Raw genomic sequence first — 27,787 nt, forward strand, 5'->3', positions numbered from 1 at the left:
TTTATTTTGCAGGCCATTAGCAACTTCGGATGGAGTTGTGTCCTGTCCCTATGGGCGCAGTCGGGGGAGGAGCAGCTGGCGTACACGAGCGAACGGTCGTGCATTTGCACAGTTCAGTTGCCGTCGATGCATCATCGCTGATGACGAGTGCTGCTGGCGTTGTGACGTAGCACAGGGATGGCAGGGAAAGGCCTGCAGAGGAACTTTGTTTAGGGAAGAGACGGTGATAACAGCAAGGCGCCAGTGCTGAATACGTTGTCGCACTGGGTGAAACAGCAGCATTCATTGGAAAGCAATTGCACCACACGACGCTGAACCTTAAAAATGACGAATATTCACACTGTTGCATGGCTTATGGGAGTAGGCGTACGAACAGGGGGGAGCGGGAGGGGGGCGCCAACTTTGTCCCATACCATGCCGATGTTACACATTAAAGCAGAAACTTCTGCTCAGAAATATTTCGTATATGTTGCAATGCCATCGCATTGAAATAAAGATTATAACCACTCCTTGTCTTTCCACTGCGTTCGGACCGCTGGGAGGAGGAGCTGGGGTAAGAGTTCGCTCCCCCCCCTACCCTAATCGAGAACCCTGCACACGCCTGCGGTTATGGGAAACGTGTTATTCAGATTTTTTCATTGTACAAAAGACGAGCGTAAGTGTTAGCTTGAGGTCGGCAACTGTAGTGTGTTTATCGTTCAGCTTTTACCGTTGAATGTGCGGTGCGGACTCAAAGTGCAACAAGAAAAGGAGCATACATTGGAGGCGTGCTGTGTCCACAATAAGAAAACAACGGAAAACTGCTGCGTAACGCTACGTCCTAAAGTTGATGCATTACTATTACTGTAATAAACTGATGCGTGTGTGCTATTATGGTAACAAAATAAACAGTCGAGCGTGGTGGTTGCCTGGGTGTGTGTGCGTATATATGCGTGTGCTCGCCTGTGTGTGCGCGGCGGGGACGCTTAGCGCGTTACCCTAACGAGCATACTGTGATCTCGCACCTATAGCGTGTACGTAACCGATTATGTTTTTTTTTTCGCTGAAATTATCCATTTCCACTTGTGAGGTAAGTATTAAAACACAAGGAAAACTGGTCCTGGTTTTCAGCGGAACCAAACGGGGCATTTAAGGGGGCAAATTAATATCTTCTTTCTTTTTTTCACCGAGCAACAGCAAAAAAAGGGTGCCCAGCTGCTACTGAGTACGCGTGTAAAGAATGTGTTACTATTAAGATTATCATAAATGTTGCGTATTATTGTTCCCATAACTTAGCGAACAGCAGTGAGTTAACGCAATACCAATGGCTTTACAGAAAGCTGGGCTCCTTTGGCACCTGTTCTGCGCTTCAATGCTGCCTTGGCCTTAAGGCGACGTTGGAAGGCTATTTATGAGTATGGAAATGCATTTGTCAGCGAGAGTTTCCATCGTGGGAACAAACGGATCACCCAGAACAATTGCGACCCCTCCACCCGGACAGCGCTTGTTTAGAAGAAATCGGGCAAAGTACGGGAACTTTCATTTCCATAAGTTTATTTCACTCGCCCAAGGAGGTTGGTTCTAAGCACACAGCTAGGAAAGAAAATGAATAACGAGCGGCGGTTGCAATGTTCCCTGCCGGGACTCTTGCCCGCCAATTTCAAGTGTTCTTGTGGCATAGTTTTCTCCTTATAATATCATTACCGTTTTCTTTCTAATTTCCGTTCCCCCTATATTTATCCACACATTTAAAACACAGCGTTCGTAATGGCCAGGGAGCGAGCAGGCATTTCGGGCGAAACAGGCTAATAGTCTCGACCAGTGGCGTAGACAAATATTTTTGGGGGTGTTACACAGCACGGGTCAAAAGCAAAGTGCCTACCTGCACCCAAACAATAGTTCAGTCATTTTTTCTGCTTTAATAAAACCACAGGGCTAGTCGTCTTGTTCGGTTTAATATCTACTAAATATGCGAGTGCATTCAGGGCTCTGAGGGAGGCCAACGCTCTTCGTATTTTCCTTTGAACATTGTGATTCATCAATGTGGTGTGTATGTAGCATGGGAGAGAAAAAACGCAAAGGATGGAGGGAATGCAGCACTCAAAATTTCAGTTGGCATTCTGACAACGACCCCCCCCCCCCCCAAGCTACGATCCTGGCCTCGACCCGCCGTGGCATTCGTGCACTTTGCGGACCAATTTCTGGGTAGAGTCAAATTGACTTGAAGGTTGAAAGGTTGAAAGGTGGGGAGATTTGTCTTATCAGCTCGAGAAGGACTTTTTGCTAGCTGTTCAGTTCAGCCCGGTGGAGATTGACGATGGCACTGAGACAGTCTCGGCTCTAGCAAAACTAGTACCTTCGGTTCCATGCTCTACAACCAATAGGCCGTTACAACGTGGTTCTATTGAAGCGAATCTTCTTTCCTCATCTATCTGCTTAACAATTTCTTGTACCGCAAAGAAAAATCCCTGGGTAAAAACAAAGCACTAACGCTTTCAGATTAAAGTGGGCGCAGTAAAATAGGCCCGAGTATACAATGTCTGCCAACTTCGCGTGAAAGTGAAACCTGTAAATTATGCCATGTTGGAGATTAGTCGCGCTCGGTGTTGTAAAATTAGTGATCAAAACATTTTCTCATGAGTATGGCAAAACAAATCCTCGGAGAATTATCAGTTGAATGCGAAGCACTGTGCATTGGAATTATTTTATGCCATTTTGAAGACATCTGAAATCTATCACAGACGATTTTACACATAAAAACATCGGTAAAATGATGAAAAATCAAAGCCCCTTTCTAGTGAGAAAAATAGTTAAAACGCAAGGCTTTCTCCCACGCAACAAGAGTCAAAGACAAAGCCCAAAATCCGAACTGCATCGACCGTGTCGAAATGGCGCAATCGAATCGACGCCGGCTTCATAACGCGATGGGCCCAGGTTCGGCTACGCCCATGGGAAGTGTTATTTAAAGACGATAGCCTTTCTTGGGCTACTTAAACGCAGAAATTTTGGTCTTGCTGCACGTCTGTCTGTCCCTAGTCAAACGGCAACAGCAACGAAAGGTTTCACTAAATAGGTTCCACGTTGCGCTTGAAACACTCGTGGAGTAGGGCAGCGTGGTTCTATAAAAGTTGTAGATACGATGCCTTGATTCATGCGCGTCTTCGCCACACGGCAGCGCTGTCATCGAGGTACCCGACGTGGAGCAGTGGGACGCGGTAAATTTAAATTGACTCGAGCAAAGCTCTAGCGTGTTGTCTGGGGAGGAACGGGACGGGCGAGGAACAGCATGAGACGTGAGCGGGAAAGAGAAGGGAAACATTTACTTTGCAAGGGCGGCAGTCGCCTGTCGCCTTTCGTCGACATTTGCAACGCAGGGAGCAACTACGCGGCCAATTTGTTTTGTTGAGGTGCTTGATGCGCCTTCGCTTATCATCAGCATCATCATCATCATCATCGTCGTCGTCGTCGTTTTGTGAAACTCATTGTGTAAAGTCGCCTTTTCTGCAGTGCGTTTTATTCAGACATCCACGACGCCTGACCCTTAAAAAGTTTTGCTTTAAAGGGAAAAGAGATGACAATTTTATATGAAGGCAGCAATTGCTAAAAGATTCCCGTGTGTCTGCTTTACCACAACACAGCTTACTGACCAATCAGTGCAAAAAACGACTAAGGAGCGAAGCGACAGACTAAGGACAGGAAAGACGCACACGGACAGAGCACTCTCTCCATGAGCGTCCTCCCTGTCCTTAGCCTTTGTCTGCGCTACTCACCCCTTCATTATGCTTGAACAACTCGCCCAACATCGAACCTTAATACAGCAAAGAGTACCAGCGCAGGCCCAGTGTAAGATTCGGCCAAAAAATGTTAGCTTAGCTCTGACACTATACGCAATGCTAACATGGCTTGTTGCATTGCAGGATGCCACAGCCAATATCACCTCCTTACCCAAATAACACGCTTGGAATGGTTATTCGTACCATTTGCTGTCTTGGTCAATTGGTCATTTATGTGCCTTGTAGCGAGGCCTGCTCCAGGCGATTTTCAAGAGTGAAGAATAAACGTGCAGAGGGTCCCAATAAACAAGTGTTTTAGGATAAAGTTTTACAGGAAACTATACAATGGACGGTTAGCCCCCTTCATTGTTTGTTCAAGACTAATTACGGCAATAAGCTAGAACGCCAAAGCTTGTACGTAATTGAGAGCGTAAAAATGAAAGTGGAGTAGGCAAACACTGGCGAAAAAAAAACCGCTCGTTAAGTGCGGATGTCAGCAGTCTACTGATCCGAAATAGCGACAGTAGCCTATATATCAAGGCTATGTGCACTTCCTTTGAAGAAAAAAATTAGCTAAGTATGTCGCAGCGGCAAATACTTCTGGTCGATTATTCCACCATATATAGCTAAAGCCATGTTCAGATTACTGTCGCAAGACAAAATCGTAAGCGCTTCATGGGATTCTGTTAACCTTGAAGTCAAACGACGTCATGGTTCATAAATGTCGCGAGAGTTGCGCTGGCAAGTTTGCCCTTGTCGAACATTCGCTCCTTCCACAGTCGGGGCCAGAATCGTACAGCGTCACCAGGATGGTCGGATTTGCACTTTCTGCCACCGGAGCTCACCTTGCCGGTGCGTTCGTTACCGCGCCGCGCGCAGTGGCTTTCCTGGCGGGAGTATGCTCTCTGGGTGCCGCTGCCGTCTGTACCGAGGGCGACCCCGACTCGATGATGCGCTCGTGGAAGCACTGCGCAGCCAGCCGGTACTGCCGTCCCAAACCGGTGGGGCTTCGGAAGGGCTTCGGCGGCTGGCCCAGCCTCGAGTGCCAAGGCAATGTGGCACCACGCCGTCTTCGCGGTCGCACACGCGGGGCTGGGTCCTCTGCAATGCCGCGATGGAGGCAATGCGGCCTGGGAGATACGAAAAGAGCGAATAGACCTTTTATCGCTTCAAGATAGCCCCTCCTCCTCCGTTTCTCACTACGAAACACGTTAGACAAGTGTGTAAATCACAACGCTTTTAGAGGCTGCGCACTGCATTTTCCGCAGCAACAAACATAATCTTCTATTTTTTACTTCGAAGCAACGTTCGAATTGTTGCTGGCCGTTAGTAAAGCTGCCGCCCGTACGACTCCCCTTCACTCCACCCGCTTCATAATAGCATGTTTAGGAATTCCTGACAACATCGATATGATCTTTCTTGGGTCAAAAAACGACGAGAAGTTTTTCAGTCGCTCTATTCAGCCGCCGAATCAATGTGAAAGGTAGTTTGATCGCGGGTGCTGCTCCAAACTACTGCTGGCATCCCTGGGAACCGACTGTGGTTTGTTCTGTTCACGTCGCGTCCACGCTTCACTAGCGCATAAAGCGACTCAGCAGCGAGTTTTCCCGTGGAGGTTCGGCGTTTCGCGCCGAAGCCAGCATAGCGAAAGAACCCTTCATATTCCCGCACCCTCGGCTGCGCGCTCAGTCAGGAGACTTCGGCACAGCCGAGGGTCCCAACTTAACCAACTTAACTTAACCAACTTAACTTTGTGGCAGCGTTTCAGTTATGGCATGCCTCTGTTTATCCCGAAAATGTAAGGACAACTCTGCTCTTACGTAAATGAGACTGGTACAACGAAATTGCTCGCTGACGATGTCGTAGGTACTGTGTCCGCGAGTGTGGCTTTCGCAAATTATGTGACGCTCGCAGAGGCCCCTCACTGAGTTGATACGGCACTAGCCATAGTTGCAGTGGATGAATTCGAACGTTTTTTCACCGCTTTTCAACACTTCGTCTGATATGCCACAACGGGCCTACGGAGCGAACCTACGCAGGCGGTAGTGTAGCAATCCCTTAATAAGTGTTGAAGGGGCGCCGGGCCTTAACATACCTCCGTTATTGAAGCGCTTTAGCAAACTTTTTAATCCGTTCCGAGAAGACCAAAAGAAACTCAAACCAGCTCGACAGTGTTCTAAATTATGGCTTTTATTCCTGCCTTCCACATTTATGCTCGCGACGTACTCCGCAGCGGCCTTGGAAGTCTACGACGGAAACCGGAGCTGTCACGTGCGCTAAGGCCAGTAGTTGCGAGTGCGGTGCTAGCGTCAGCTGGTTAATGTTGGTCGGACTGCTCACTGAAGCGGTCTACATCAAAGCTGTAGCCTGCTTACATTAATGTAAGGACGCAGGGCGACCATGTCTTGCTGATTATTTTGCCACAGAACGGTACTGTAACCTTTCAAGTTATTTTTTGACTGAGAAGTTTGTGAACGTTCTTGTTAAACGTTACGACGGTTGCGGCAAGCGGTTGGTGTTCCTCAAACATTTCCTGCTTCAACGCCTTTCACAGCGAGCGAGACGAGAATCTAGAGCGCTGCAAGGCCAATAGGATTTGCACTCCCCGCAACCGTTAGAAACCATCAATGCCCGGCAGACACACTTGCATGTAGTTCGAAGGTTCGCGATGTTCCCCTGCAGCGGAGTGTCCTGGCAGGGGTCTCCCTGGTGCGCTGAGTAGCCCCGCAGTGTTGAAGCCGTCGGTACACAGCCCACTGCGCGAAGGGCTCGACACTTGGAACCACTGCGCGACCAGCCGGCACAGCTGCTTGAAGCCGATGGGGCTTCGACGGCGACCCGGCACGGTGAACAAGGACGGCTGCGTGGCGTCATCGGGGTCGCACACCACGGGGCCCGATCGTCTGCAAAACACTCGCACGTTTGGTGTGGTCTGGGAAATACGGAAGGCGCGGAGAGGGATTTCGTGCTTTGCGTTAATCAATCGCTCCACTTCCCCCACTCTCTTAAGATGAATGTTCTACTAACGTTGAAATTGTAACTCTTTTGCAGGACCTGCGCTCCATACCCCTGCAACAGCAAAAATGCTCGTTTTCTCGTTCGTTTCGGCGCACGTTAAAGATCTCCAGGTGGTCAAAATTAATCCGGAGCCATCCGATACGGCGCGCCTCATCACCCGTGTAGCGTTGCACCTCCTAATCAATCAATCAATCAATCAATCAATCAATCAATCAATCAATCAATCAATCAATCAAAAAACCAATCAACCAACCAACCAACCAATCAACCAATACTTTTCTATGTGGAAGCAAGGTCCGAACATTTTTCTACTAAGCGATACTGATACTGTCGCAATCACGGGGTCACTTTGTTCGACGTGCTTCTTCTTAAAAGAGTGCTGGAAAATTTTTGTTCATTTAAGGCTATTAAACAACTCCCCTACCGTGAATCCCCTGGACAATGTCTGTCATGGAACGTCTCGGCCGTATTGGAACACTGGCAATGCACTTTTTTTTGCGCTACCTTGGGTGTGCAGGAAATCACGATCGCTCTGCACGCATCGTTGAATACCCTTGCCCTAACTGCAGTGAGCAGCACAGGAAGACATCAGCTATCTGTCCAGCTCGCTGTAATGACAAAGCGTTCATTTATTGTCCAGGACAGGCAATAAATCCGATTACACTTCAGCTAGGGCGACCGTAAATGAAAACCGGGGTGGTGTAGCAAAACAAGTGGAACAAAGAAAAGAAAACACGTCCCAACGTTACACTTCAGTAAGTGTCGATAAGAATTTCCCACCCTTACCTCTCGGCAAGTCGGTGAGGCCGCAGAAACTTCTTCGTGAAGTCTCAACACCTGCGCCTCTCCGCGAAGCTGCGTGTGCACCGGTTCTGCCTGGTACTCCCGGGCGTGCATCGCAAGGTGCACCTGCGTTCACATCGCCAGCCGCATTTGTTACCTCGCCCACAGGACGAGTACGAGTTCTCCCACGCCCACGTCAGCTTGCGCTAGTACTTCCAACAACAGCATATCGCACTAGTTTCATAGATCGGCCAGGAACCACTGACCAGCAGTTAAAATAGCATAAGCTGCTGGATTTGCTCGGCGGCGGACACACTTTCCACTTCTTGCATCGCCAGTGGCTAAGGTCACCATAACCTTCTTATTTTACTGTTTTGTGCCTCTCTTAGTGGCTGCTTTCGAAGGGCGACGTCGGAGCACCGATGAAAACTAGGATCACATTTTGCGATTTGCGAGTGTGCATCGTCGTCCCAAAAAGATCAGGAGCCATATTTATTCTTTGTTAAAGTGGGTGATCACGATTGTTTCCGCCTTTCACCATTGAGGCGGCTGTTTCAGGAATTACGCGAACAGCAAACTTTTCCACTCCAGCTTTAAAGGCCTTTACTCTCGTCTTTGTTGCCGTATATACACCGCGTATATACGCCGATTGATCTGTCACAGAAAGATCTTCCACGTTTGTTGTTTGCATTCCTTCCTCGTGAACTACGATCGGCACAAAATTCAGTGCACAGGAGGACGTCTACACTGAAGGAGCTGATTGTCTGCAGCGCTGCTTTGGAATATGCCACCAAGGAGCCAGCCAGGACATGGGCCATCTTTAGAGACCCTCTTGGGGAACTTCAATGCCTTGAGTCTCACGAATTACGAACTGTTTAGGAAATATGGCTTAGGCACTATCAAGCTTTTAAGGTGCAACGTTCCATTGCACTGTATAGAAGATATCGGCACATTATCGTATGTCAGGTGATGCCATTGCTCGATCATAGCATTCGAAGCTGATAATTATCAGTCCCTATTAGTGACATATCATTTTTCCCGAAATGTGCTGCACCATTTGAGTTCAGCTTTGCGTGGCACATTGAGCTGTCAACATGGGATTATTGGTCACATCACTACGTATTTCTTTGCTCCATCGCCCTGACCGTATACGTACCAGGTTGCGCCTGCCTCAACAAACACTACAAAGAATGTCGCTTACACATAGCATTTTCGTTTTAAAATCCACCAGAACCGTTCACCCGTATACCCATAATCGGGAATATCGATGAACCTAAGCATGTGGCAATCCTACAGTGGACAGAATGGCCCAATGCACTAAAAGCAAAGCAGTAGGGATACAACCGACAATGGCGGCGACAGGCAGCTGTCGATCTCGAGAAGGAACCCAGCGGCCTTGGCTAGTCACGCCGATGGCTATCTTAACTGTTATTGTTGTGGGGAAGCGCCCGCACGTGTGAACCGTTTCAGGAAGCAACGAGAAGGAGCGAGTATTAAGCAGGTAGAATTATTGTCATGACGATGACTTTTGTTGGACACAGTCTACACCAGGCGACCCTTCCAGGAAGCGGCCCAGAGAAGGAGCGACCGTTGAGCCAAGGGAGACCTCAAGCCCCCTTCCCGAATACGCGAAACGCAGGAACCAAAGGCAGGGGAAGCACAACCAAGTAGCACTGCCGGCAGGGGCTACGTCCATCGTCAGGCGGACATAGACCCCACTCTACCCAAACATCCAGTGTTGCCAACTTCAGAATTGATGTCAAATTTATTTATGCCGCCAGAAGTATCGGCATTTTTTAAATTTTATTAATGAGCTCACTGTTGCCAGTAGCCACTCCCTTTTCATTTTTCTTTATTTTCTCGCGGAGTGGCTTGCAAAGAGAAATTCCGTGCTGCTCGGAGTCTTTTGCTGTCTCACAGACCCAAGACGGACTTCGTGATACTTGCTTGCCTTCGCGGCCGTTCTTTTCGCGGCCCGAAGACAGGCGTCATGACATGCGTGCCGTAGTCGTGAAGGACGGTATCAGACATCGTGAAATCGCCGTACTCGCTCGCCGGAGCGAGCTGACGCCGGCACCGACAACGACTACTACGGCCACTTCTCGTGCCTGAGATGCGAGAACACAGACATACAACCGCGGCTCGGTGAAGAGGACACGTTAACTGAGGGTGTAGAAGCGTCAACATCACGGCCACGGAGGGGACGAAGAGGCGGCTGTACTGGTGCATCTTGACGTATTCATGCATCGCACTCGCAGGTCTACTCTATCTGAAAGTGTAATGGAATGAAGGATGCCAGTTTAAGAAGGAATTTTGCAGTTTCAGTGCAACGCCTGATTTTCTTGTTGAGTTTGATGAGTACGGCACGCACATCATGACGACCCTTACAAAGAGTGGACCTTTTCGATTATCAGTACCGTACCGTACGAAGACTAGCCGAAACGGAATCGGGCGCTCCATTTTCTTGTATATATTCATATGGGACTTCCGGTCCAAAGGCAGTCCTCGGAATGCCCGGCGACCCTCCTAGACTGGTTAATCAAGGGTTCCCAGTGTGCTTACGCGCTATGCTGCACTGAGATTCTCCTTGACAGCGTCTTCCGACCAGCCACTTAAATCGCGTATTGGTTTGCACGATGATCTCGGTCCGTGGTCAGGCACATGAATATCTTCACCTCTGACGAAAGACTGCCTGAACCTCCGCCTTTCAGGATAGTATTACTTGGGCTACGTAAGCGCGAAAATTTGGTCGGTCAGTCCGTCCGCCTGCCTGTCCGTTCGTCTGTCACTCTACTCATCCGCAGCGCCAGAAGCAGAAAGAATGCTTGAACAAGTAGTACGTATAGCCACAACCATTCCAAACTACTGAAACTAGTTTTCTGCATCATACGTATCAACATTGTTCAGAAAACAGAGAACGTTATACGTACATGAAGCAAAATGTATAACTGGCTGTGGCATCGGTCTTTTAATTATGAATAGTCGTGGGATGGGTTTGAGTAAAAAGGCCGTAAAGGAACGGTGCCGGAGACAGGAGATATGAAAGTAAATACTAAATTACGAGGTGTTCTCGTGCCACTCCAAGCAAATACGAAAGAAAAGGTCCGAGCAGATGTCGCGCGAACAGCGCGGACGCGGGAAAGGGAATCGTTTAAAGGATATCCCAATTGCGTCCATCAGGGGGGACAGGAAAGGAAAACATCGGTATGGGGAAAGAGGCGCGGCAGGTCTTTCAACGACATTTGCAGCGAAGCAGGCAGATACGCGACCATTATGTTTACCATATCTCTTTATTTCGCACTGAGCACACTGTGGTATCGTGCTGTATAGGCCTCCTGCGCTGCCCAGGGGGCGCTGCGCAAGCGGCTTCCGGGCAGTACTTCCGGGTAGTACAAAGCTGCGCGGGTCCCGTAGGATCCCGTGTTGACAGAAGCAAAATGAGCTCGACACTCCCGATTATTTTGCCACGTGGTCACAAGCTCATCCCTGACGCGTCCGATCTATTTCAGCGATCAACTTGGCATTTGGGGAAAAAGCTTTGCAGCGCTAAACACGTTTACAGCGCCGACGAAAGTGCCGTGACCGTGACGGCGTCTGCTACTCGCAGGTTCACCGATCGATGGTCGTACGAAGTGAAATTTCTAGTTTAAACTAATACTCTAGGTGACAAAGACTTCTCAAAAACAGCCGAGCAAAAAAGAAGAGTGACGCAATCGGCGATGATTGCGCTTTAAAGAGCCAGCGAGTCCGGCGGACCGCATGCAGGCTCGCCTGCTGCGGTGCGCCGCTCTTTTGCGTGCGTGCACTTTTATTAAACAGTGCTCGTTTACGTGGCCGTTACGAATACATGGTGCAGCGTTAACTTGCCGTTTTATTACGTGTCTCAGTGACAAAATGCCGCGACCGTCAGAAGCTTGGAATCTGTTTTGCGATTCCGAAATTAGTGGCCGTAAAACAAAGTGGTTGGGCGAACTAAGGCCGCTCGCTTTCCTTGTTTGCTCTCACTTTACTTATTTACGCTCTTGCAGCATACATTCCCAGTTCGCACTTAATAGCCTAGAATAAGGGTCAGCAACGGCCGAGTTCCATGCAGCCGACACGGCGGAGGGCTGGACGGCAAATCGGGTGAGAGGAGGAGGGGGGCTTTGAATGCAAAGAGAAAAAATTCAGCGAATTTCTAATACTGTTTGATAATAATCTGGCGAAGTGTGAAGATGGGAGCGGGGGGGGGGGGGGGGGGCAATTTAACTGGAGGGCGCCAATTCTCTGTTCTTGTCTCGCTGTCTAACTCTATTTGAAGTCAAAACTGGCGTGTCTGCGTTCAGATTCGACGTCTCGCTGTCTAACTCTATTTGAAGTCAAAACTGGCGTGTCTGCGTTCAGATTCGACGACCCCTGCACTAGAAAACCAACACAGTCAGTGATGATCGTATGTAAATATTCGGGGCCCCGCGCCGTGTATGCGGCTGTGTTATGTGATGTTATAGAAGTACACATCTCTGCAGGCAGCGGGCGTGTGATTTGGTGCGTGTTTTGCGTGCTTTAATAGTGCTTAATTTGTTTATTTAATTGGCGCCCCACCTACTCGCTATACTCGGTTACAACTTAAGAACGGCACCACTTCATGTAGTGTATCACTCCGCCAAAGCGCCGGACCCGTGATGTCAGTGCGCGCGCGTTTTGAAAGGGGTTCTCACACAGTTTGTTTGTCGTAACTGGAGTCGTTTATAAGCATATTAAGTCCAAAAAATCACGGGAACGGCTCACATCATGTTCAAAATAATCCCTGTAACGCCCTACTCGCGCCGCGCGGAGAAACATCCGGCTACGGTGATGAGGCACAGCGGCAACTTCTGGTGCCGTTCTTAAGTTGTCACCGAGTATAGTATACATGTACCTTGCCGTTCCGAAATCGTGCGGCGTAAAACGTTACGCAAGAGTCATTTAGTTTGCGAAAATACGAAACAAAATTTCCACTCGTTTCAAAGGCGGTGCCAGGCCAGCAGTGTCAGCTGAGTCGGCTGCGCAATTCTTGCATTCGCTTGCATGCTCCCGCTGAAGCAACCTTCTGCAGTTACCTCAGGATATAGGATGAGCAGCGTTCCGTGTTTATGCTACTCGTGAACTTTCCTTTGTCGACCGCACACAAGAAGAAAAAACTGTAACTGTCGTCAAACAGTTAAACCACCCGACCTGGCGATACTGTCCCACGCCGCGACCACCGCGACAGCTCGCTCAAAAGAAAGCCGAAAAATCGGCGTCTTTTAGCGGATATTATTTTGTTTAGCCTCTGCAACTACTTTAAGGGCTATTTCATACAGTATGCAGTCATTTAAACACGCCACAAAGTGCCACAACCAACTTTCACTTTGGCTTGTAATTGAAAACACATGGAGGGCGGCGAGGGTCGTCTGCTTTTGTACTACCCAGAGGCTTCGGCCGCTAGGGACGCTGCATGTCGCCAAAACTGTCGAGGTGTGCTGTCGCCGCTGTCGAGGTGTGCTGGGTGTGCGGACGTACAGAGCGCGGCGGAGGCATCGACGACGAAAACGGATAAGTGTTTCAAATTTATTATTCCTTTTTTAGAGTGACCATGTTTTACAGAGAGATGTAGGTTAGTTGGTTAGTTGATAGGTAGTTAGCGTAGGGAAGTGACCGAATCAGAGGTGTCGCGCGGTTGTTGCACGTGGCGGTTTGTAAGCGTTGGTAATTTGTGAAAGAAGAATTGATGCTGTAGGAGAGAATCGCACGTTGCGGCTTACTTTTAGATTGGAAGGGAGCGCGCGAGAACGCGGCAGTGAAGTAAGCCAGAGTTGGGCACGCCTTGGACGGGCAGTACGTGCCTCAGAGGAAGAAGCCGGGTGTGATGTGCACGGGGTGCGAGCACGAATACCCGCTCGAGGAGACGAGATTCGAGTCGGTCGAGGACGCGCAAGGACAGGACTACATGTGCAGAGTGTGTGTGCTAGCGTCGTGCCTCGACCGGCTCGAGGAAGAAAAGGAGCAGCTCAGAGTTCAGGTAGGCGAGCTACAGGAGGAGTTGAAGGATGAAAAAGAGCAGAGGAAGGCACTCGAAGCGAGGTTGGCGCAAATGGAGGTCAAAATGGCGACGAAGGGTGACATCCCAACAAAGGATGAAGCAGGTCACCAGGCAGATGTGTCGGCAGTGCTTGATCCCGAGAAGGGAAAGGAGGAGGAGGACAAAGACGCCACGCCGGAAGACGATCCCGGACTGGCGCTGACTCAGCCGGTGCGGGAGCAGGTGGCCGCGCCGGGGGGCAGCCAGGAAAAGGAAGAAAGGCGCATGGTGATCGTGGCGGGGGACTCCAACATGCGGTACTCAGAAATGGAGATTAGAGGCCGGGTGAGAGAGGACGAGAGAGTGCAGGTTGGCGTGTTCCCGGGGCAGACGGTCAGGGTAGTGTTAGAAAAGGCAAAGGATAAAATGTGGGAAAATATGCGGGGGCAGAACCTAGTGATTATCGCAGGAGGAACCAATGACGTTCTGCAGGGAAGGGGCGCGGGAGTGCGCAAGCAGCTAGAAAAGGGGGTGAAGGAACTTCGGGAGCTGTGCCCACATGTGCAGGTCGTCGTGAGCACAGTACCAGAGATAATTGGGAGAGGGGTACATGTGGAAAGGGAAGTTGTAGCGGTAAACCGAGACATACGGAGCTGGGCAAGGAGCTGAGTTTCGCTGTCCTATACATAAACAGGGATGTCCGATGGATGGGCCGGAAAAGGGCGTTCCAGCGTGACGGAGTGCATTTCAACGGGCAGGTGGGAGCAGCCATCGGAAGACGACACGCGGCGCGAACTGTGGCTTTTTTAGGGGGCCCACAGGCCTTTGCGAAGATGGCGTAGACAAATGCAAGGAGCAAAGGGAGATAGCGGGGTCGGTGCAGATCGGTGCAGGCAAACGAAAGGGACGACGACGGCGTGTAAAGAAGAGAGGGGGAAAACTGAATATCGCGTACATAAACATGCAGGGTGGCAGGAAAAGAGAGAAGTGGATGGAGATTACTAAGCAGCTAGAAGAGGAAGATATCCAGGTATACGCTGTGACCGAGACGCACCTACGAGACTTGGAGCAACCTCCGGTAATCGGAGAGTATGTATGGGAAGGTTGTAACAGGACGGCTGGATTGAGAAAAGGCGGAGGAGTAGGTATGCTGGTACGGCAGGGGACTAATTGGAAGAGAGTGAAAGAAGACTGTAAAGAACATGTGTGGATGAAAGGGATAGTGGAGGGTAGAGAAATGGCTTTAGGGGTGTCTTACCTGTGGACGGGTAAGGATAGCAAAGAACAAAACGAAAAACTGGTGGCGTGTCTAAAAAAGGACATCGAAGATTTGAAACGTTCCGGGGAGGTACCATTGGTAGGGGACATGAACGCCCACATTGAAGATCTAGACGGGTACACCGACTTCAACGGAAATCTAATGCTAGATATGTGTGGGTACCAGAAGCTGGTCATAGTAAATAGGGAACAAAAATGCGAGGGTCAAATAACGTGGGAGTGTGGTAGGAGACAGTCGAGTATTGACTATTGCCTTATTTCAGAGGGACTTTATGAATGGTTGGATGGCATGACCATAGATGAGGAAGGGGGCCACAGTCTGGGCAGTGACCACAAGCGCATAAACCTGAGTTTTGGGAAACTGGGGGGCGAAAAAACGGGTCGACCGGAGCAGCGCACAAAGTTAAACAGCAAACAAATTGCGGATATAGCCAAAAGCATTGAAGCTGACATAGAAAGAAATCCTGGAGAAGAGTGGGAATATGACAGGCTCATCAAGACTATGCAGGAAAAAATAGTCAAGGCAGAGGGAACCAATCGATGGAGAGGAAAAAAAAACACCCAAAAGCTGGTGGAACAAAGAAATAAAGGCGGCGATAGAGAGGCGTAAACAGGCGTCTAGAGAGCACAGGCAGGCCAAGAGGATGGGGAGACATCAGGAGGAGGTGGACCAAAAATGGGAGCAGTATAAGAAAATGAAACAGGACGTGCAGCAATTAGTGCAGGCGAAAATGAAGGGGAACAGCGAGCGATGGGTAGCGCAAATACGAGGAAGGGGTAGAGACGCGCCGAAAAGGTTTTGGAACCATGTGCAGGCATTAGGGAAACGTACGAGTCCCACAGAAGGCGGTACTATAGAAAACGAGCAGGGGCAGATGCTCAAGGGAGAGGAAGCATTAGCATACCTGCACAAAATCATCACGGAGAAGTTCGGTAAGGTGGATGAAGAGGCCCCGCAGCGACACAGAGATGTCGCGGCGGGTAGGCCGAAATGTCTGGAGATCGATGGGGACAAGCTGAAATGGAAAAGAGCAGAGGAAAAGGTCCCCAAGAATACCGCGGCAGGCACGGATGGGATACCGATGGAGTTGATTAACCAGTTAGGACCAAAGAGCAAGGGAAAACTACTGCAAGCCATCAGAACAAGGATAGAAGAAAAGGCAATACCGGCCGCGTGGCAAATGAGCAGGATGAACTTAGTGTACAAGGGCAAAGGAGTCAAGACAAACCCAAGCTCGTATAGGCCAGTTACCGTCACGTCAGTGCTGTACAGGTTAGCAATGCAGGCAGTGAAGTTCGAACTAGAGCAGTGGGTGGAAGAAAATAGGATATTAGGGGAGCTTCAAAATGGGTTTCGAAAGGACAGAAGACTAGACGACAACGTATTCGTGGTAAGCCAATGCATAGAGGTGGCGAAGATGCAAAACCGAGCTTTGTGGTTAGCCTTTCTGGACATTAAAGCGGCGTATGATAATGTAGACAGGGAGCGGCTTTGGAGTATCCTGGAGGACGAGGGAGTTGGGGCAGAATTCATTAGCTTACTCAGGGAGCTATACCGGGAGAACCAAGTGCAAATAGTGTGGGAGGGGGTAACATACAATAGGTCTGTTACACCTACAAGGGTCTGAAACAAGGATGTCCTCTCTCTCCGCTGCTGTTCATGATCTACATGACGGGGTTAGAAAGGAAGCTAGAAGTCAGCACGATTGGGTTCGACTTATCCTACATGAAAAACGGGCAGGTGGTGGAACAACGGGTTCCGGGACTAATGTATGCAGACGACATATTGTTGATGGCGGACAACCGGATAAGTATGCATGGCTTGATGGATATATGCGGTGAAGAAGCGACGCACCTAGGACTATCCTTTAGCAGAGAAAAATCGGGGATCATGGTCTTTAATGACGGCGAGGAGCACAAAACAGTATCAGTGCAGCAAGTAGAAATACCATTGGTAAAAGAGTATAAATATTTAGGAGTATGGCTGAACAACAGCGAAGATTACACGCAGGCGCATGAGGATCACCTTAAGACGAAAGGAAGACGGAACGCGGCTATAATGAAGCATAGAGCCCTCTGGGGATACAGCAAATACGAGGTGGTAAGGGGAGTCTGGAAAGGGGTCATGGTACCAGGATTAACTTTCGCTAATTCGGTTCTGTGCATGAAGCCAGAGACCCAAGCGGGACTGGAGGTAAATCAGAGGGCGGTAGGCAGATTGGCCCTAGGGGCCCACAGTAAAACTACAAATGAAGCGGTACAAGGGGATATGGGCTGGTCGTCTTTCGAGGCGAGGGAGGCGCAGAGCAAGATAAAGTTTGAGGAGCGACTTCGTGACATGGAGGACGAAAAATGGGCCGCGAGGGTGTTTAAGTACCTGTATTTGAGGAGCGTGGACACGCGGTGGAGACGGAGGACCAGACAGCTGACCAAGCGGTACGGAAAGTCGGTAGGGGAAAGTGGGATTTACACAACAGTTAAAAAGCAGGTAAATGCAGCAGAGACGACGAAGTGGGCACAGAGAATGGAAGCGAAAAAAACCCCTGGAGACTTATAGGGCAGAGAAACGGGAAATTAAGAAGGAGGGATTCTATGGCAATACGAGAGGCAGTGCGTTGCTCTTCGAGGCACGGGCAGGGTGCCTGAGAACCCGGGCATACACGGGTAGCTACAGGCAGCAGGATGAAACGTGTGCATGCTGCGGCAGTGATCGGGAAACTATAGACCATATTGTCAGGAGCTGCACAGAGATACGGCCACCGCGGGGTGAGGGTGAAACGACGGTGGCGGAGGCTTTGGGATTTGGGGCGAGCGGGAACCTCAACTTTAAGGCCATAGAGGTGACGAAGAGGCGACTGGAGTGGTGGTGGAGGAAAAGTAGGGAAGGGATGGGTACGCAGGCGGAGTAATCATGCGGACGAGAATTTAGAACAGCGAGGGGAGAAAATAAGAAAATAAGGGGGGTGGGGGTGATGAGTTTAAAACAGAAAAGAGGGAGAGATGGGAGGGAGGAAGCAAACCTATAGGTTAGCTGGGAGTAGGGCAAGTAAACGTAATAAAACAGGCAAGTCGGTTGCTGACAACCGACGCCCCGATTCAAAGGGAAAGCCACTAATCATCATCATCATCATCACTCCAGCGCAGGAGGCCTATACCCAGGAACCACAGGACTCTGCGGAACTCGGATTTGTTCATTTCGACAAGTCTTTTCGTGTCGGTGTGCAACAGTGCGGGCGATGGAAGAGCACAGAACTATAGAATGGAGAGAGCGCGTGGGGAGAGCTCCCTTCCCAGCAGTGTGGAGCTGGCTGGGTGACGTCAAGCCGAGGCACGGCTCGTCACCTGGCTGTACGGAAAGCGGCAATACAGGAAGCCCGAGTTTGGTGGGCGCGAAATGCTTACGCATTCTTGAAGAGCCACCGGTGTATCTTAACATTTAAGTGAGCAATTTCGATCGCACTATGACGTCCCCGTTGAAGAAGAGCTATCCTAGTGTCTTTGCACGCGTCCGCTCCTAAACAAGTTTTTTTTTTTTCGTTCCAAACATAACTCTCGGTGGCCGACACTTAGAAAAGAACTGAGGCTGGAAGTGGAATCTAGAAGGAACTCATAGCGGGGTGTCAGAAGCATACAGCATACATAAGCTAAAGTATTCCACAAATCAACTGCCACTTCTCCAAATCATTATACCAAATTGACGTAGAAGTGCGCATACCGGGGGAGCCAGCAGGGATGGCAGCATCATGACTGCTTCCCCGTCTTCGGTGCTGGCGACTGATCCCACGGCGGCCTTAGCGGTGGGCCAAGAGACGGCGAGACGAATGAGTGGGCGGTTGGCGTCCTTCGTCTCGACGTCGCCGCTCGTGGGGGTCGCAGGCTCCGACGAGAGGCCGCTCTCCTCGACAGCGCCTGCGCAGTAGTCGACGGGAACAAGTGTCGGTGGCTGTCATGTCGCTTGTTGATAGGCTGAGGGGAATCGAAGAGCCTAGGATGCGTTCAACTATCGGACGCACGAGCAGCACGAATGGTGCGTGCTGTCGCCAGTGACGACGACCGCGATGATGATGATCGTAATTAGCTCAATCACAGAAAGAAACGTCAGCGGTTAAACTCTGTGAAGTACAAGCAGCGGAGCAGTGACGTGTTTTGCCTCAATTAACCCATCTAAGCGGGTAACAAAACACGTTCATTCATAATTTGAGATTGGGATGCATACTTCTCAGTTAATTAGCTGAGTCAAAAATGGGAAGACTAGCGTTTCATTCGAGCGCACGAAGCCGGGGCTGTTCGTTTCCCTTCCGTAGACGCCCATGTAGTGAAAGCAGACGGGAATTCGACGATGTTTACAACTTAACTGTGAACTACGTATCATGAAAACTAAATGAAACTCGGCGAAGTAGTAGATTCGTCTTAGTGGTCAATTGTCATATGGTTTGTCTGTGGTTGGGTTCGATAAAACAAGACCACCGACTGTTTTCTGTGACCATACTCCTTCTGTAGATAGCCACATGTATTGAGAGCAGCCGGAAATTGTATAACGTTTAAAACTGCACTGCGAACTATGACAAGGAGATGACACTCGGCGTGCTTGATAGAGTCGGCTTAGCGGCCAATTTCACTATGATTGCTTTCTAGAAATCTGCATTATATTGGGAGCTACGGATAATTTCTCATTAGACCACTAAACGATAATTCTTATCTACGTCGCTCTGTTGGCTGACGCACGTTTAGTCGGAACCTGGCGAAATATATCTTCGCCGTAAAAAAAGAACGAAGAGGGGTTAGAATGGGCCCTGCAAGAAATATTTACCGCAATTACGTTTAAAGTGCTTATTCTCGCACTGTTTTCTCGTTTGAATAAAATGTACTCATCGTTTTCTTTCTTTTTTATTGCCTCTCCTTCCTGAAATAGAAACTCATTCGAAACACGCGTTTACTTAATGGCCCCGAGATCATATACGGACAAGTTGATTTGATTGATTGTAGGGTTTAACGCGCCAATGCAACGCACGCGACGAGGTGCGCCGTAGTGGAGGGCTCCGGATTAATTTTGACCATCTGGGGATCTTTAACGTGCGCCGAAATTTTGTACACACGGGCGTTTTTGCTTTTTGCCTCGATCAGAAAAGCGGCCGCCGCGGCCGGGAATCGAACCCGCGAACTCGTGCTCAGCAGCGCAACGCCTTAGCCATTATATCGACAAGTCGGGCAAAACAGTGTTATCGATTCAAACCGCCGTGACATTTGTTTACCGTGCGGGCCCTGATCACTAGGACGAGTCCAATCGCCTTAAAGGGGTCATGAAGACAAAACACAAGTTTGGTTCATTCAAAAGATTGCCTCTTTAGAATCATACTGACATCACTTTTAACGTAGCCTTGGCTCAAATAAGCTGAGTAATTAGGAAAAAAAGGAATGGTGATGCGACCCACTAGTTCATTTCCCGCAACAGAACCTATGATGTCATATGTGCCCAGCTGTGCGATTGACAGAGGCCGGCAAAAGCAAACGCAAATTAGGCACAGCTCATAAGCTTGCAGAACAAGCTATTTCCGCTTAAATGTAGGGAATTGTTTTTAAAGCAGTAGGAATGGTTGGACAAACAGTGGAAGTTACGAGATCACACTTAAACATAGAAGTACAGATGGGTACTCCTGTTGGTAATGCGCGCACCGTGCTTGGTTTAGCTGGACAGGACTGCTGGGCTTTCGGTTTGTGTCACACGACACAGGCCGATTAACGCAAGCAACGGTGTCTTACGTGAGCATATTTGTAGAGCGAGCACTATGTTTTACGAAACAATTAATTTCTCCCTGAACAAAAACAAGCCAGGTTCAAATACGGTCAAACACAAAAAAAAAACAAGAAAAAAAAAACAGCTTGCCGCGGTATGGTGGCGCCATCCAGGTTTATTAATGGTAAACAAGGCTTCGCAACGGCCGCAGGGCGGCCGGTTCCTGTGATGTCATTGCAGACCACGAAAACACACGATTTAGCGGGAGAATCAATGTTTTAACTGAAATTGATTAATTTCTCAATGAACAAAACATCGCTTGCTTCCGGACAAGCGCTGGGGGCACTATAAAACACGAAATCTTTCGAATAAAACAAACTTTTATTTTGTCTGCATGCCCCCTTTAAAGGCGGAAAGGTGGTGATGCGGGGTGGGGGGATTCGACGCGCAAATTGAGCTCGAAGACGAGCGTTAACAGGCTTTACAGACAAGTCGGACGGGCGGAGGCAGCCAGGCGAGGACGGCACCGAGACAGTATGTGGAAGGAGCAGTTTTATAGTAGAGATATAGCACTAACAGAATTGCTATCTTCGCTTTCATACCTATAACCGTCAGGCCATTACAACGGAGTCCAATATAATAGAATAATTCTTTATTCATGTATCATTTAGAAATTTCCGTACCGGGATGGTCCATGGGTTTATGACGGGCAGGAGCTCACAAACAAAAAAATCTCCACAAGTAGAATCAGGGCAAAAAAAGGCATTAGGTGGGCCCGAATACACAATATTACCTAAGCTCTCGCGCAAATGCTACTTGGAAACTAGATCATGCCGGATGTTTATTACGTTCGCTGGTTGTACGAGGCAAAAAATAAATTACGAAAAAAATCTCCCGACGCATGTAACGATAGGAACCCTGCGAGGATTACCGATGCACTGAGAGGCATACTGTAGATTCGGAATTAATTCAAGTGGTTTTTTTCAGTGTTCGTGCAATTGATCAAACAGAATTATCAAGCAACAAACTTCGGCAAAAAGCAAACAAGAAAATGTAACATTATTGCACACGGGGTACGGGGTTAGAGTTGCTAATATAGTAGCAAATTTCCTCATATAAAACAGATAGTATGGGAGTCATTTTGGGTGCGCAGTCAGCGCTCTTGGTGCTGCTTCCAGTACTTCATACGTGCGCTATCATCAGCGGTACCATCGGCGGTACACTACCATAAGTGCTGGCCACTATCATCAGTGGTAGTCAAAATTATCTCAATCCTCATAATCCGCATCGTCGCTTTTCCATCATCAACATCACATCCTCTGGGGCTGTTACATGGCCGAGTGTCGGAATAAAAGGTCGCCCCAACTCTCGTCTCTCAATATTCTCGGTTGTGAGCAATCAATGAACTCACAAAGAAATATAAATTACGGACAAAGCAAACGGCCCTCGGAAAGAACGAAAAGGCACGAAAGACGTATCAGCATATAAAGGCAGGTTCTTGCATGTAATGCACGGTAGACACAATATCGAAAGAAACTATTTACAGACAAGGTTAGTGCAATGGGCAGTAAAACAAGCACTGAAAATCGCAGTGAAAGCAGGCAAACCGCACTTTCGATAAAACGGACCTAGGCGTTTCGATAAAGCGGAATAAAAAGGGCAATGCCTCGATAAAACAGCGCTCGATAAAACGTCGTTCGATAAACTGTGTGGAAACCTATTTTATAGCCGCTAAAAAAGCGATTCTGATGTCAATTGAGGTAAGCCAAATACATTCTTAAAAATTCCAGTGTCTCTGCTTTACCACAACGCACCTGAGTGACCAATCAAGGCTATCAAACGAGCAAAAGATAGCAACGTCGAGGACAAGCGTAAGATTTGCCAAAAAAAAAAAAAAAAACGGATACTGGGCTGCGACACCACGCTATGCAAACATGATGTCTAGCATTGAGGTCTGGTACAGCGCACATTAGCTTTTTAGTCAGATATGTGTACAATAATTGTTCGTCGAATGCGCTCTCTTGAACTAGCGATCGGTCATTCACATGCCGTGCGGCAGAGCAGACCCCCGGGGGTTTCGGAGACTGCAGAATAAATGCGCGGAGGGTCGGAATGAACGAGTGTTTTGAAGTCACCACATTTACGGAAAACAGAAGGTTCATGAGTTCTCTTTAATATACATGTCTGGCGGTTAGACCTCTTCCAGTTCAGACCAAAGCAATAGGGTGGAACGCCAAAGATCGTAACTGAGTGTAGCCATTTTATAAGTAAGAAAAAACAAAAAAACATGACACTGACTATCCACCCAAACGCGAAATTTGTGTTCAGCGTGAGCGGCACTATTCTCGGTCACGGCGCATATCTGCTGCGTCTCGGGAAGTGATCGCGTGATCAGCAAACGCCCGGCGGTGCGTGCTACTCTGCCGTTATCGCGTAGAGCTTCGCTTCCGCTGAGCATGTTGTTTAAATCTCAAATTCACAAAGGGATCACAATGTACACATAAACGCAGTAATTTTACGCATGAACTTTCATCAGTTACACTACTATGTCACAATTACGTATTAATATATTTATTTTGTAACTGTTTTTAATTTCTACCTTTAGGGGAACACGTAGACATATACTTCGAACTCTTAATTATATATCAGTATTGCGAGCGTTTTGCTTAAGTAACACTTCTTTGACCTGTTTTTTAAACGTAGTTCACTGGCGTCGAAGTTTAATTTTTCTCCTAATTTATTTAATATTTCAGTTGACTGGTACAGGAAAGATTGCTCACCATAGTTCGTTCTTACTTTTGGAGTGTGCCGTATTGTATGCCTGAGATGGTAGCCAGAAGATTTATTGTTAACTTGATTGTCGGTATTTTGCTTATAAATGGTGTGCAGAACCTTCATGTAATAGATTTGGTCAGCTCGAAGCATTGAATATTCAGTAAATAAAGGACTTGTCCTCAAATCTGCGTAACAGCCGCGATAATCTAAATATATGCGCAAAATTCTTTTTTGCAATACAATGAGCCTGTTATAATTAGTTTTAGTTGTGGTCCCCCACACCAAAATCCCGTAGCATAGTTTCGAATAAATGAAGCATTATATAAGTTTTGCTTCAACCATCGTGGTATAAAATGGCCGATTCTATATATGAGACCTATACTTTTAGAGAGTTCGGAGGACAGGTGAGCAATATGCGTATTCCACGAAAGTTGTTATTGAAACCAAACACCTAAGAACATCTTTTCTGTCACTCGGTTTAACTTGGTTCCGTTGAATATAATGGGGATTTCCTTCTCGACATTGTTATTGTACACCCGCCGCGGTGGCTCAGTGGCTAAGGCGTTGCGCTGCTGAGCACGAGGTCGCGGGTTCGATTCCCGGCCGCGGCGGCCGCTTTTCTGATGGAGGCGAAAAGCAAAAACGCCCGTGTGTTCGAGATTTCGGCGCACGTTAAAGATCCCCAGGTGGTCAAAATTAAACCGGAGCCCTCCACTACGGCGCGCCTCATCGCCTGCGTTGCGTCGGCGCGTTAAACCCGACAATCAATCAATCAATTGTTATTGTACGACCTAAATATCATGTAAGTTGTCTTTGTAGCGTTAAGTTGCAATTTATTATCTAATAACCAATTTGATAATTGCTCAAAGTAAACATTTACCATTGAGTGAAGTTTAATTATATTATCAGATGTGAGGAAAACGTTAGTGTCATCCGCATACATTACAAATTCTTGCGGACCTTAGATATTTATGATGTCATTTACATAAACTATAAACAGTAACGGGCCTAACTTGGAGCCTTGCGGGACACCTTGTTGTCAGGCCACGTTCGCCTTTAGTCTCAGCCTCCCCTTGGTTTTCGCCAAGAAATAAAAATCAAATAAAAAAAATCGGGTTTGAATGTCCCGCGCGATTGTCACGTGCTTCGGATGAGCCACAAACGAAGGAGGAGCGCTGGCGAACGTGCGAGAGGGAGGCAGTGAGACGTACTGAGCCTTGGCGACGCGCCGGGGGATGACGCCTAGCAGCGCGTGTCGCCCTCCCCCTCACCAAACATTACTCCTCCGTTTTCTTTCTGCCTCGGGGGCCTCGTTTGCTCGCTCGATTACGCGTACGCCGCTGCCGCGAAATCCCTGTACCTGGCGCCAAAACGCTGCGTGCTAAAATGAAGGTGGATCGGACAATTATAAAAAAAAACGCACGTTAAGTGCGAATTTGAGCCGCGCACTAATGTAGAATAGCAGCAGTTGGCTACATATCACAGCTATGTACTTTTTTTTTTGAGGAAGAACGAAGTACTGGATTCGCAGCGGCAAGCACCTCGCTGATTTTTCCGCCACTACTAAGGCCAGTTCAGAACACGGACGCATGAGGCAATAGATGCTCTTCACCGAATTCTGTCGACCTAGCAGTCAACAAATGTTCGATGGGCTCACCTTTCGAGCGTCCAAAGTTGCGGTTCGTTACGGCGCCCTGCGCAGTGGCTGTCCTGCCGGGAGCACGCTCTCTCGGGGCCGCTGCCGTCTGCACCAAGGTCAGTAACGACCCGATGATGCGCTCGTGGAAGCACCGCGCAGCCAGCCGGCACTGCCGCCCGAAACCGTTGGGGCTTCGGCGACTACCGGGAGGCCACGGACGCGGGTGCCGAAACAGCCTCGAGAGCCGTGGCGGTGTGGCATCACGGCGTTTTCGAGGTCGCACACCGTGGGTCCAGGTCGGCTGCAATGCCGCGGCGGGGTCTGTGCTATGGTGTGGGAGATACGAAAGGCGTGGATGGGGTTTCTGTCCCTTAAGTAAATTCCTCCGTCTCCCCCAGTATGTGAGATAAACGCGAAACAAATCTGCAAATTGCAGAAGCGCTGTTTTAGGCTCTGCACTGTGTACCCCGCAGAAACAGGCAGAAATGCTCGTTTTTTAGATCAGGGCAAGGCCGAGACATTTTGCTCCAGGGCAATACCAGAACTAGCATTCAAAAGAGATGGCTTTGTTAGGCGCACTTAATAATAGGGTCAGGATGACAACAGCACAAGGGAATTCGAAGACTAAGAAAGGATAAAACACAGGCACGGCGCTGTTTTTTTTTCTTTTATTATTTCCCTCTTTCCTTGCGCTGTGGCCATTAAGAGCGTACACTATCTAGCCCAGTTTGCCCCTTTATAATAGGCTGTTTAGAAAATTTTCTTCACTTACCGCTTTCAAAGAGACTAACACAGTGAAGCCCCCGCACCGCGTGCGAAATGTCAACGTTTCAGCCCTGTGGAATCGGCAATTGCCAAGTGGCATGCACCAAAGCCTCAAAGACCGTTTTACCGACTGCACCACGCAGCGCCAGCCACCACCCGCTAACTGCCCTGTTCAGCGCAATGAAAAAGCTATGATAAGAAGGTAGTGCGTATGCATGACTCCACGAGCTTCATGTGGAGGCACGCATGCGGTTCATGTAAGCAGATTGGCTTATGACATATTTTGATCACAGTTGCCTGCTGTTAAATTATTGCAATGGCGCCCACGCCCCATCATGTTGTCACGTAGGAAAGGAGACAGTTGTAAAAAATAGCAGTGGCTTATCTCGGCTTATGCCAGGATATACGTAGCGTGAGCTAAGGTTCAGCTGGTCATTCTTAGCTTTCCTGGTTGTCTAGGATTAGCTTGATTATCATACTTACTGCTGCTTCAATGGCACAAACACAGTATACGCATTATGTAACACATGTATATCAAGCCCTGCGCAGCGTCACCAATCGCCCCAGAGTTAGGCTAGTTCCACAGGCGCACGCCGGTGTTGCTGCGACGGACTAGCCCTGAGTTCTACACCCAGCCACCCCTCGCATGAAGATAAAGTGGACCAGGCCGCCACGTGCGGAACGGAGGTCGGCGAAAGCGCTGGGCGCGTGGGGTGTGGGAGACGCCGGGCAGCGAGCAACGTTCTGGGCGCCATGTGACCTCACTTCTCCTCGCGCATGCACAGCACGGCTCTCCAGGGGTCCATTTCTCTGAAAAAAGGCCGTCGTTTTGAAACGACGCAGTAGCGCCTTGCATATGCGTGTGTTTTTGTGCGGGGGTGCCTCGCGGAAAATGTAGGAGCACCTCGTTGAGGATCACTAAACAGGGCGCGAAGTGATGCGCACTGCTCCCCGTCGCTTTGATTGTCGCTTCGCGCCCTGTTTACAGTGATCCTCAACAAGGTTTCCACCTGTCTGCTGCCCCTCAAAGCGGCGCCCCAACCCGAGAACACATGCATTTGTATGGCGCTGGTCGTTTCAAAACGACGGCCCGTCGTTTTAGAGAATTGGGCTTCAGGAGCCACGCGACCTCCTCCAGAGCTCGACCTCCTCCAGTGCATACCTGACGCTACAAAAATCTTTTATTCAGGAGCCAACTCGTTCTCGGACGAGACGAAAGAAACGAGGAAAAGCCCTGCGTCCCGCTCGACCTTCGTGAACACTCTGCCAGCGTCTGCAGCGCGCCACGTGCGCTCGCGCCTGGAGTGGCGAGCACAGACAAGGTCGCGCTCCCGGCGCCGAGTTTGCGCTGCTGGTTGCAGCCGGCTCTAGCGCGTGCTAACGGGGCCCACTTCGCGACAAACAACTCACGGTTGGACACAATTCCAAAATAAAAAATAATGGCGACCGTAAGTGGGGTCCGGGAAGGCATGGTCCAAAGGCTTCTGAAGCACATATAAGCTAAGGCATCCCACCAGGAAAGTACCATTTTTACAAGTCAGTATATCGAATTGATGGCGTAGTGCACATACCTTGCCATCGTGGGGGACCCGGCGATGGTGGCGCCAGCATGGCTGCTTTTCCGGCTGCCGGATGGGCGACCGCAGGCCTCGGCTGGAGCGGTGGGCCCCGCGACACACAGACGAGCACGATGGGCGGTGGGCGTCCTTTGTCTCGACGTCGCCGCTCGTGGGGGTCCCGGGCTCCGGCGAGAGGTCGTACCCCAAGCGCGCTCTGCCCAACCACAGGTGTCACTGCAAGGTTCCGCTCACCAGGATCCCTTCCCGACAGCCACTGCGCAGTAGCCAATGGGAACAAGCTTCGGTGGCTTTGCAGCCGTGTCGTCCGTTGATAGGCTGAAAGGAAATCGACTAAGCTCCGCTTCGGCGTTCCGAAACACGAGCAGCACAAACGGCGCGTGCCATAGGCCATGAGGAGAATGACAACGACGACGACGATGAGGGTTGCAGTGAGCGAGACGAGAA

At 49.2% G+C, this 27,787-nt stretch overlaps 1 protein-coding gene across 2 annotated transcripts; it reads right to left on the minus strand.

Annotated features, from left to right (window-relative positions):
* On the minus strand, positions 1 to 27,579 carry LOC144166296 (uncharacterized). Of its 2 annotated transcripts, none has more exons than XM_077695829.1 (7): positions 27,335 to 27,579; positions 25,017 to 25,324; positions 18,566 to 18,759; positions 7,557 to 7,679; positions 6,401 to 6,655; positions 4,598 to 4,882; positions 1 to 192 (listed from the first exon to the last, which is right to left on the minus strand). In XM_077695829.1, exons 1-5 carry the CDS (start codon positions 27,340 to 27,342, stop codon positions 6,623 to 6,625), a joined length of 666 nt encoding a protein of 221 aa, XP_077551955.1. In that variant the 5' UTR covers positions 27,343 to 27,579; the 3' UTR covers positions 1 to 192; positions 4,598 to 4,882; positions 6,401 to 6,622. The 2 variants fall into 2 exon arrangements, with proteins under 2 accessions (XP_077551955.1, XP_077551956.1); XM_077695830.1 differs by having other exon boundaries at positions 6,397 to 6,655.
* Positions 27,580 to 27,787: the final 208 nt, after the last annotated feature.

Source organism: Haemaphysalis longicornis, unplaced genomic scaffold, assembly GCF_048455015.1.
Source record: "Haemaphysalis longicornis isolate Haplotype H1 unplaced genomic scaffold, Haemaphysalis longicornis Haplotype H1 scaffold_167, whole genome shotgun sequence".
NCBI classification, from domain to species: domain Eukaryota; kingdom Metazoa; phylum Arthropoda; class Arachnida; order Ixodida; family Ixodidae; genus Haemaphysalis; species Haemaphysalis longicornis.